At 38.0% G+C, this 12,050-nt stretch overlaps 2 protein-coding genes across 2 annotated transcripts; both read left to right on the top strand.

Annotated features, from left to right (window-relative positions):
• The first annotated feature begins 2,827 nt into the window (after positions 1 to 2,827).
• Positions 2,828 to 4,270, top strand: LOC116182395 (craniofacial development protein 2-like). The gene has a single exon (XM_031502931.1). It carries the CDS (start codon positions 2,828 to 2,830, stop codon positions 4,268 to 4,270), a length of 1,443 nt encoding a protein of 480 aa, XP_031358791.1.
• Positions 4,271 to 10,610: 6,340 nt separating this feature from the next.
• On the top strand, positions 10,611 to 11,776 carry LOC116182394. Its single transcript, XM_031502930.1, has one exon. The coding sequence runs from the start codon at positions 10,666 to 10,668 to the stop codon at positions 11,563 to 11,565; it is 900 nt and encodes a 299-aa protein (XP_031358790.1). The 5' UTR covers positions 10,611 to 10,665; the 3' UTR covers positions 11,566 to 11,776.
• Positions 11,777 to 12,050: the final 274 nt, after the last annotated feature.

Below are 12,050 nucleotides of genomic sequence, written 5' to 3'. Positions count from 1 at the left end.
TTGTAGCAATTTCTGATTAATTCTCATTTATACGTTGTTATTCCAGAATCGTCCTGGGCCGTTTTTTGTATCTTTGTTGCGTTCCCGCGACTGGAGCAATTCTTCGTATGTGGGGTTAATGGTGGAGTTGTCTATCCTTGTGAATGCCTTATCGGCGAGCGCGCGTACGTGCTCTTGCAGGGTGGTGATTTCCAGGTCGTCGCGTATGGTGTCGTTCCTCACGTACCATGGCGCCTGGACAATGTTACGGAGAGTCCTTGATTGAATGGCTTCAATTCGGCGGGTGTTTGTTTGTGACAAATACATCATCCATCCTGCGGATGCGTATGTCAAGATTGGTCTTATACTGGTCTTGTATATTCCGACCTTCGTCTTAATATCTAGGGATCTAGCTGCTAGCAGTGGATACAGTGATCCTCTTGCTTTTCTCGCCTTTGTTACTGTAGATTCGGTGTGTTTGGCGAAGGTAAGACGCCTGTCTAGGGTTACGCCTAAGTAGGAGATGTCGTTTTTCCATTCTAACGCTTGTTGCTGGAGTTGTAGTACCGGGAGCCTGTCTGTTTTCCGCGTTCCAAACACGATGGCTTCTGTTTTTGCAGGGTTGAACTTCAATCTCCAGCGTCCCGACCACGGAAGAATTTGATCCAGTGCGTCTTGGGCTCTTCTGACAGCGGTTTCTCTGCGCCTGTTGCTGGCAAAGATAAGTAAGTCATCGGCGTACAGGGCGAAGTTGACATCTGGCGGTTTTGGGACGTCGTTGATGTAGGCGTTGAATAGAATTGGTGATTAAACACCCTCCCTGCGGGACGCCTGCATCCGCTGGTGTTTCTCGTGACAGGTGATCCTGCACCTTCACCCTAAAGGACCTGCCTTGTAGGTAACTGTGCAGCAGCTGTACAGTGGCTGGTGGCACGTTCTGTGTTCGGCGCAGTTTGACCAGCAAACCCGCTCTCCAGACCTTGTCGAAAGCCTTCTCGTTATCCAGCGAGACGGCGACAGTGGTTTTGCCCATGTTGGTGGCTTCCGCTACATGGTCTATAAGCCTGACTATTTGGAGTGTTGCTCTAAACCCGAACTGTTCTGGTCGTAGTGTTAATCTTGGGAGGAGCCTTGTCAGTAGCTCTTACGCCCCGCAATTTGTCGATCTGGGCTGTGAGCCCTTCCTCTAACAGCTCTAGCCATTGGCTTCTACTGCTTGCTGGTTGTTCTTGGTTCATGGCGTCTTGTTTCCTCTTGTGTGGTTTATGAGGGTAGCTCTTACGGAGCGCGGGAGGATTCTTTAATATAGTCCGCTGAGATGCTGCGTGTGAGGGTTGCGGCTTGCGCTATCTCGGCGGATACTTAGAGAACTGGTTGGGGCGCGCGTGGTTAAGTAAGGGTGCGTGCGCGGGTATCATTGTTAGGATGTCATGTGGGTTGCGGTGTTTTAGGGGTTGTAGGTGTCCGTTACAAATTTAGTTTTTTTAAAATCTTACCTTACTTCTCCTCGCCCACGTCGTCCGTCTTGTCTTCGTCTACCTCTTTGTCCATGTCGTCATCCTCTACCTTCGCCACGCTGTCCCCCTCGTCCACGTCCTTGTCGCCCTCCTCGTTTGCGTCCTTCTCGTTTCGGAGGACCTCCTTTAGATCATTTACATAAAAAACTTTGTGATTTCGCGCGCGTATTAATAAATTAAGGGAAGATAGAGTGAGGTGAAAGTGTATAAACGTGTTTATAGATGCTCCGTGAATACGTTCAAATTTTGGGCCTTGACGAGCAGCTGAATGCGTTTTTTTTGCTTTCACAAAGATACATAAAAGGTAGGAGTGGAAATAGATTAAAAATTATTAGGCAGTGAAAACAGAGACCAACAAATTTTTTGTAGTAAGCATCGGTTATTTTGTGTAAATAAACGTTTTGTTGCTATCGCGGAAAGAGATAAACGTGTTTTTCCCGAAGGGTCGACCTGAGAAGCACGTTTTGCGCTCCGACTGCATAGGCAACTAACATTACACTCCCTCAGCGCGTGTGGCATACACCACAAAGAAATCCAAAAAGGTTTTCATTGCTACACGGAAATCAAAATGGAAGACATATTGACACAAATTAAACAACAGCTAGAACACATCAACCAAAGATCTGAGCGGATTGAAAATAAACTTGACGACTGTCAAAAACAAATTAAGGAACTTTGTAACGAAAATTCCATCTTAAAACGTGAAAACGAAAAACTAAAGACGACGGTCGTTACGCAAAACAATAGATTGAATTTTTTGGAAAAAGAAATGAGAAGAAAAAATGTGATAGTCCAAGGCATGAAAGAAACTCAAAACGAGACCGACCAACAGCTGAAAGAAAAAATGGCGAATATGTTGCTAGACATTGGAGTAAATGTTGACATCGAATCTGAGTTTGGAGAAATATATCGAATTGGAATGGAAAACCATTAAATCGAACGAGACCGATTTTTGTAAAAGTGAAAAATTTTTCCCTGAAATTAGAAATTTTAAAAACGGCAAAAAAATTTCGAGGTTCGGAAATATATATTACAGAGGACTTTCCGAAACACGTACTGGAACAGAGAAAGATACTACTTCCCCACATGAAAGCGGCCAGAGAGACACGACACCGTGCGTTTTTGAATTACGATAAACTGGTTGTTAATGGTGACGTCTTTGGAGTAGATGATTTAACAGAAGAGCATGAAAATGAAAATCAAGGGCACGACATGGCAAAGAAAGGGAGGACTGTAAGTCAGAGATCGCCTCAAGATGAAAAAACCACATCCAAGAGAGCAACGAGCATGTGTAACTTACCAAAAAACTAACCGTTACCTATGCACCAATGATGACGACATCGGCCATGGACAATGGAAATGAAATGGAAAAACGGATAAAAGGTTTACGAAATAAAGTCAGAACTTGGAAACTAGGTGTGTGGAATACAAGGAGTATGAACGGCAAGGAGAATGAACTAGTGCAGGAATTCGAAAAAGCGCAGCTGGATATCTTGGTCATATCTGAAACGAAAAAGAAGGGACGAGGTACTACGAAAATGGATAACAATCATTTATTCATATACAGTGGAGTGGATTTAAATGAAAGAGCGGCAGGCGGAGTCGGTTGTCTCATTCACGAGAAACATGTAGAAAAAGTATACGACTGGAAATCAATTTCTGAAAGAACAATACAAGTAGAACTAATTGGATTGGAAGGCACCAAAACTACAATAATAGGGGTATACGGTCCAAATGAAGACGAAAAAGTGGAAAGAAAGGACATCTTTTGGGACGCCCTAGAAAGAACAACCGAAACAGCGAAAGGACAAGTATACATTGCAGGGGACTTTAATTGCAGAGTTGGAAGAAGAGATGCAACATATAAAGCAATTTTAGGAAGCCATGGGGAAGATGCTCGAAATAGTAACGGCAACAGAATGCTGGACTTTTGCCTCACAAATAACCTCATTATCACAAATTCTTTTTATGAGCACAAAGATATACATAAATACACACGAGAACAACATTCAAGACAAGAAAAATCTATTATTGACTATGTACTTACAGAAACAACAAACAGAAAAAATATAAAAGATGTAAAAGTTTCAAGAAAGGCAGAAATAGGCAGTGATCACTATTTATTGATAGCTACAATAAAAAATGAAAATATCTCCGCTAGACACAGCAAACAACAAAAAACCGAAACAATGTATACAGAAACTATTAAAGCCTATAAATTAAGAAATAAGGATGTGGCTAAGGAGTTTACCCAAACGTTGGACCAAAAATTAGAAAGCTGGGAACAAGAAGAAAATTTGGAAAAGTTGTGGACTTCTTTTAAAGTAGTTGTACTGGACACGGCAAGAAAGACATGTGGAATTTCAAAAATGCACGATGGCAAGAAGAAAACTGCATGGTGGAGTGAAAAGATCAAGCTAGAGGTAAAGAAAAAGTGGCAACAATATATTAAATCGAGAACACCAGACAAATATGAGGAATATAAACACCAACGAGGCGCTGTAAAAAACTTGGTGTTACAAGCAAAGAAAAAATCATGGGAAGATTTTGGACGAAAACTGGAAGAAAACAGTAAAGGAAATCAAAAACTGTTCTTTAAAGTGATAAAAACACTAAGGAAAAACCGAGATGACTACATCTTTAACAAGTACAAACGGAGAAGTGATAACAGATTAAAAGGCGATAATGAACAGATGGAGAGAGTATTTTATGGAAGTACTAAAAGGAGAACAAATTTACGAAAGAGAAGTATTAAAATACGAAGGAAGAAATGAAAATATGGAAGAGGAAATTAGGTACTTTAGATGAACTGGTAAACGCAATTAAAAAGCTAAAAGTAGGGAACGGTATCACAGCAGAAATGCTCAAAAACTTAGGGCCAAAAGGGATGGAAATATTACTTACAATAATGAACAAGGCAAGTTCTCATGAAACTATACCGAAGGATTGGGAAGTAGCCTTGTTAGTACCAATATTCAAGAAAGGAAATGCAAAAGACTGCAATAATTATCGAGGAATATCTCTATTAAGTAATGCGCTAAAGGTGTACGAACATATCTTAGAAGAACGTCTAAGAAAAGTTATAGAGCCAACCTTAAATGAAGCCCAAAGCGCGTTTCGAAAAGGTAGAAGCGTTCAAGATCATGTCTTCAGTATAAATCAAATAATCAACAGATCAACTCAAATAAACCAAAATGTATATTTAGCATACGTTGATTTGGAAAAAGCGTTCGACCGTACACCGAGGTCAAAAGTGTGGGACATCTTACGACAAAGAGGAACAAGTGTTGATCTGATAAGAAAAATCGAGAGCATTTACTGCAACGACATTAACTGTGTAATAAGCAAAAACAAAAAATCCGAACCGTTTGCAGTAAAAGAGGGTCTCCGACAAGGAGGAGTGCTGAGTCCTCTACTCTTTATAATATACATATATGGATGAAATAGTATCCAAATGTAACGAAAAAATTATCAAAGTCCTCGTGTGAGATCGAAGGGACTTCAGCGCATTTTTGTGTGGCAGATCAGTATTCTATTAGCCACTTTTGACTCAACCGTGAATAAAAGATTTTGTCGAAGTATACCACATTCCCTTTGACGGTACCCACATCCGACGTCCCGTTCACCCGCAATTCGCGTTTGAAGATTTTTCTCCACCATCAGTTAGATCTTGTTGGAGGCTACCACATTTCCTTTTTCGGTGCATGCTTATATTACACCCACATTTTGGTGGATCTCGCTAAAAACCTTCCACAAGATAGTACTTAATTTTTGGGGGGCACTTCTCATTACTCGAGCTTCTATTGGCGACACGAGAAAGAGAGACAGCCATTCGAGATTTACGAAACGTTAAAACGCGTGACAGAATTCGCAACGGAAGGTAAAAGGTGCCCGAAGTTGACTACCTCTCGAAGACGCGCGCGCGCGCGCCATGCAAAAGGTCGTTAATTTGGCCCCTAGGCCAAAAAACAAAATTCCGGCACGCAGGAGTTGTGCGCGTTTACAACATCTTTCCGACGACACCAATTTGAAAAGAATCGGACCAAAACTGTAGTAGAAGATAGGAAAAAACTGAAAAACCTTCACGGTAGTATACTACGCTCGAGGACGACGCCCAGATGTCGCCAACCCCACATCATGTAGCCCTGTCCCCAAGGTTTACAAATTACACGGCCTTGTAGATACACGTACACCAGTTGCCTTTCTATAAGAGTTCTTCTACGCGCCCACATTTGCTGCCAGCCAGCCGACCAGCCAGCCAGCCAAAGTGAGATTAAAAGCTACTTTTTACAAATAAATTTGCAAAAATGCGCTAAAAACCAAAAGAACGCTAAGTATTGGATACAGATACCTACAGAGAGTGCAAATCTCGGAATGCCTGTTTGCTGACGATATTGTGCTTATTGCTGGAAGTGAAACGGATTTAAAAGAGAATCTAGGGATATGGCACGAAGTGTTACAACAATACCAAATGCAAATCAATAAAAATAAAACAAAGGTAATGGCTATCACAAATGTACAGACGCAAATGAACGTACACATCGAGGAAGACGAAATTGAACAAGTGAAACAATACAGATACCTGGGAATTACAATAGAAGAAAATGGCAGACAAGACATCGAAATAAATGAGAGACTATTAAGTGCTTCAAAGGTGTACCACACAATTAAAAACACAATCGTTAGGAAACGTGAAGTATCAAGAACGGCTAAGACGAACGTTTTTAAGGTCATTTTTAGACCCATACTCACTTATGGGTGTGAAAGCTGGATACTAAACAAGCGTGACAAAAGTAAAATCCAGGCCATGGAAATGAAGTATCTGCGAGCAGTAAAAGGAATAACAAGATGTGACAGAGTCCGCAACACTGAAGTTCGCGAGGAACTGGAAGTAAAATCTATTTTGGAATTTATTGAAAACAAACAACTAAGCTGGTGGGGTCATTTACAAAGAAGCAACAGTCAAAGACCGGTCAAACAGATTTGGGAAGCGAAGACGCATGGACGAAGACGAAGAGGCAGACCAAAAAAAACTTGGGACGAAGTAATTGGCGAGATACTAAGTAGAAGAGGACTGACATGGACGGAAGCTAAACAACTTGCAGGAGATAAGAAAGCTTGGCGCAATTTTGTGTACAATTAAGATATGCCTAAATGTAAAAATTTTACTGTATTTTTCCTGGACATCGAAAGGTAAAACATGTTTTGATTTTATATATATATATATATATATATATATATATATAAAAACTTAAACCTAATTAAAAGAATTAAAATTAAAAGAATTAGGGTACTTCCTAACATGGATTTTATTTGTTTGTTGTTTAAATCGATTATATCAATGAATTTTCCCACTTTAGAGTCATCCGAAGATGTGTAATTTTTATGAAAATTTTCAACCATTTTAACGGTCAACTCGATATTCTTTACCAAAGACATTTTCACTAAAAACAAGATTGTAAAATAACTGGAGAGAAGAATTTTCAAAGGAGCACCTGGTAATCGGTGGAATGCACAATCAAATAAAAATACGGCAATGAGGCGCTACTTAAATGCAGATCGTGCTGCCTTCATCACTACGTCACGCGCGCACGTGACGTATGTTACAAAAGTACGTGAATAACAACTAAGTTTTATTACGAATGTAATTTTACAATGTCATGTCATAACAGTTAATCAATCAATATGGAACATTCCTGTATAATTTCCTGTAATTCTATTTCATACCTTACATCGAAATATATAAGCTCCTCAGCTAAAACAAATATATTGTTATACTTACAACTTGCTTCAAGTGCTTTTGACAAAACTAATCTTTCATCTTCGGCCTCAAAATCTGCATACATATCTTGAATATAACAATATATGTTATTAAATTCCCTAGATTTTCTTCTAAATTTAAGATAACATTTATGAAGACTCAGAACCTTCTCTTTAAAGATATCAGTTTTGGTTTTAAGTGCTTTATGCTTGCATTTAAGTATCTCTATGTGATTTAGTAAAATATCTGGTAAAGACTTACATGGCAAATTATTATTTATTATTGCTTTTTGTGTTAAATTGTAGAGAGAAGGCACTTTGATCTCCTTTCGCTTATAACATAAGTCACTAAGTATATTATTAATAGAAACTAAATAGCGTCCCGCACTAAAAGTAACTGAAGCAACCATTATTTCAAAATCGTGATTCATGTAATCAACCCATTCATAATTTGAATGTGGATGCATATTGCTAAAATTTAAAATATTTATTATTTAATAACATAATAAGAAGCATACATACCTATTGTTGCTATGCGTCAGTAAAAGATATTTGCAACAACTTATTCGGTTTCCCCACATCGACTTCACCTTCAAAAACTAAAGCGATTTTCCGAATAGATGCTGCAAATTCCGTGATTTTTTCGTTTGAAAACGATCTTGAATAACGCTCGGGTAGAAAAACACTGTTATCTTCTGTTTCAACTACAATTTTTCTACCAAATTTAGTAGTTTGGACTGCTTTAATACTATATAGCTTGTATTTTTTACCAATTATCATATTCTTAATTTTTAAAATTGGTTTAAATTCACATTTTCCCAATGAAGTTAATTCCTTTAAGAGCTGATCCATGTCATTTGATTTTATTATAAAGTATTTCTTTTGTCTATTAATATTTCACAAATTAATTTAGTAATGTTACTTATATAAGAATTACTTACCAATTTGTTGTCTAGTTATTAACTACCTCTAAAGATGAAGATTCCTTGTTATTTATGCTAGAATTTTCTCCTGAAAAATAACTTTTATCAGCATCGTCTGTGGTAATTGGTTAATGTATTTCCTGATATTCATGAATTGATAATATTGGCTTACCTGTTTTTCTATATTTTACCATTTTCGGAAGTGGCGATGGTGCTAATTCTTCATAACATAACAAATCATCACTATTGTTTCTTATAGGATGCATTTCAATAGATTTTTTACAAAAACAAAAATGCTTTTGGCACTCGTAACAGCGTTTTGTACCCGACATTTTTCATCACGTTACAATAAAGTATGTAATTTTTTATCATGTGTTTTTTTTATTTGCGGATGTTCCATACCGCATTGAGAATTTTTATCATTTAATGCTACAAAATAGTGATAATCTGAAACCGCAATACCATCCTGATGTTTCTATCATTTTAGCAGTTGTACTTAGAAATTATGAGTGGTAAGTACCGTATTTCGCATATAATGGCCTAAAGTTTATTGCTTTTGTAGATATAGAATCAAGTTTAGTTTTTGCAAGAGATCAAACCCCTAAAGGTAATCAACATATTCCTATCAATTATATTCCATTATACTTTAAGTTGCAGAACAAGAACTCGTAAAATGTATCGAGGAGCGCTATCCGAATGTAAGTTATACACACACGCATTTTTCAATATTCATATTCGGATATTTCTAGGCGTACGTGGTCATCATAAGAGGGTTTTTACCCCCTCAAATTCAAAATATATCGGGGGAGGAATGTATAAGGACATGCATTATAATTTGCATAAGGACGAAGACCTACCGAACATAATTTGGATTGTTTATAGCCCAGGCACTTTAGGTTAAAAAATAGACAAAATTAGTAACAACATATTCCAGCAGCTGTGGGATACTACTTCAAGTGCTCATACGATGAATCTCTTTCGTTCTACAACAGCTACCGCGGTGGAGACTGTATGCGATGGTTTGCTGACGAGATGAATAAGCTTGCGGAAGATGTCTCTACGGTGTTTCTTTGCCCCTACAAGATGCATATGACACCACAGCAGGAACTTGAATTTCAAGCAGCAACGCACTGCCATATTTTTGAACAGTCATTTAAATCTGGTCAAAAGAAAGTTCCAGATCACAATCACCTTATCCCGGAGAACAACTTCCGCGGAGCGTCATGTGAGGGATACAACGTCAACTACCAGGACACTCATACAATTCCGGTGGTGTTCCACAACTTGAGTGGATATGATGCACACTTTGTTGTAACAGATATTGCCACTAGAATGGACGGCAAGATCGACTTGCTCCCTATAACCAAGGAGCAATATATTTCTTTTACCAAACACATCAACGAGTCACGCATATGCTTTAGATTTATAGACAGCTTCCGGTTTATGGCATCATCGTTAGATAAATTATCATCAGCTCTAACGAACTTTCCTAATCTAAAGTCACAATTCTCTACACTACCTGAAGATCAATTTGATATTTTAACTAAAAAGGGTATTATGCCGTATGATTATTTCGACTCGTTCGACCGTTTCGATGAGCCTAGTCTGCCTCCTCAAGACATTTTACAATAAGCTAGAAGATAAGCCCTGTCCTCGAAGAATGTACCGTAGAGCTCAAGAGGTGTGGACCAAATTTAACTGCAGCAACTTGGGTCAATATGTTGACTTATACATGAAGACTGATATTCTACTCCTTGCAGATGTCTTTGAACAGTTTAGATCAAGCTGTATTAGCACTTATGATTTAGATCCGGCCCACTATTTTACACTACCAGGCTTTACTTGGGATGCCATGTTGAAATACACGCAACAAGAGCTGGAACTCCTTACCGATCAGGATATGTTTCTCTTTGTCGAACGGGGTATTCGTGGAGGGCTAAGTCAAGTCTGCTGTAAAAGAAGAGCTCATGCAAACAACAAATATATGCTCAAATATGATTCAACGAAACCGGATGTCTATCTAATGTACAACGACATCAATAACCAGTATGGATGGAGTATGAGTCAATATCTTCCATATGGAGGCTTTGAATGGGTAGACTCCAACATCGATATCGCTACGATTCCGGATGATGCAGACGAAGGTTATATTTTAGAAGTTGATTTAACATACCCAAAGGATTTACATCAAGGACACGCTGCTTTACCGTACTGTCCTATACATATTAACCCGAAAACTTTAAAGCCACCTATTACTACTAAAGATCCTCCTTCAAAACTCATGGCGACTTTGGACAATAAAGAAAAATTAATACGTCATCCACTATCGCGCCTTAAAACAAGCATTAGAGCATGGGTTAGTTCTCACAAAAGTACATAGGGTACTCAAATTTAAACAGTCCCCTTGGCTAAAGTCCTACATTGACCTTAATACAGAACTAAGAAAAAAAGCCAAGAATGAATTTGAGAAGAACTTGTTTAAGTTGATGAATAACGCGGTCTTTGGGAAGACTATGGAAAATGTCAGAAAACGGGTTAATATCAAATTACTATCCCAATGGAAAGGACGTTACGGCGCAGAATCATACATTGCGAAACCGGAATTTAAATCTTGCGCCATTTTTAACGAAAACTTGGTAGCTGTAGAATTGAATAAGCTTGAAGTCTATTTAAATAAGCCTATATACGTAGGTCAAGCCATTCTTGATCTAGCCAAGACGACCATCTACAGCTTCCATTATGACTACATGATGGATAGATTTGGAGATAACTGCACAGTTCTTTACACAGATACGGACAGCTTAATTTATGAAATTCGTGAACAAGATCCTTATATGGCGATAAAAAACGACTGTTTTAAATATTACGATACTAGCGATTATGACCCCAATAACCCATATGGCATACCCCTTGTAAATAAGAAAGTGTTGGGCATGATGAAAGATGAAAATAATGGACAGATAATGACCGATTATGTAGGATTACGATCGAAACTGTACACCACTAAAGTATTATCCACTAAGGACGATTTAATAAAACTACAACAGAAATTGGAAGCGGAGGAGTATGATGAGGATGAAATTGCTACGATTATTAAAAATTATGGTTTGACTAAGAAGGCAAAGGGGATAAAGAAAAGTGTAGTAGAAACTAAAATTACCTTTGATGATTATGTGGAGTGTCTGGAGACCTATAAGCGCAAAACTACATCTCAAAATTTGATTCGTACGGATAAACATCAAGTTTATTCCATAACGCAGTCGAAAATTGCTCTAAGTCCTGAGGATGATAAGAGATACCTGATTCCTGACTCATTTAACACTCTACCGTGGGGCCATTATGCTATCAATAAGCCTCAAGATGTTGAACAGATGGAAGTTGATTAAGGTTGTGATTTTTGATGAATTAGTTACAAATTGTCAAAATCCTAGGAAATTTGTATACAAATTAGGATATTATTTTAGGAATATTCTTAGACTAAAGGTTATTAGCAAACTACCCCTGTATAAAGCTAAAAATAGTAAATTCTTGTATAAATTTAAGATTTCATTAATAAAATGTTAAGGTTCAACTCTGTTATACACCTTATCCTTTGCTAACGGGTTACTACTTATGCGCAAGCAGTACTATTAAAAAGGTAGGCCTATTAGTTATTTTTTATACACCCTGTGTAGAGAAATATCTAATGGGGAATCCTATAACGAGACCGTAAACATCTCCAATAAATTGCATTATTTCTAGTGTGAATTTATTGCCTCCTGGGTGGTCATGGAAAGAGGTGTATCTACCCAATAATAATTTAACTAAAGCTATACAAGGTAGATCGATAATTCGGTAACTTGTTCCTCTTCTAGAATATACGCAGCTAAAT

This window comes from Photinus pyralis, unplaced genomic scaffold, assembly GCF_008802855.1.
Source record: "Photinus pyralis isolate 1611_PpyrPB1 unplaced genomic scaffold, Ppyr1.3 Ppyr1.4_unclustered_Scaffold5126, whole genome shotgun sequence".
Classification (NCBI taxonomy): domain Eukaryota; kingdom Metazoa; phylum Arthropoda; class Insecta; order Coleoptera; family Lampyridae; genus Photinus; species Photinus pyralis.
Note: the sequence above shows the minus strand (reverse complement) of the source record. Positions and strands in the feature narration are given on the sequence as shown.

What these genes read in the sequence shown, in the direction of transcription:
- LOC116182395 (XM_031502931.1), top strand. Translation starts at nt 2,828, where the DNA reads ATGACGACATCGGCCATGGACAATGGAAATGAAATGGAAAAACGGATA.
- LOC116182394 (XM_031502930.1), top strand. Translation starts at nt 10,666, where the DNA reads ATGAATAACGCGGTCTTTGGGAAGACTATGGAAAATGTCAGAAAACGG.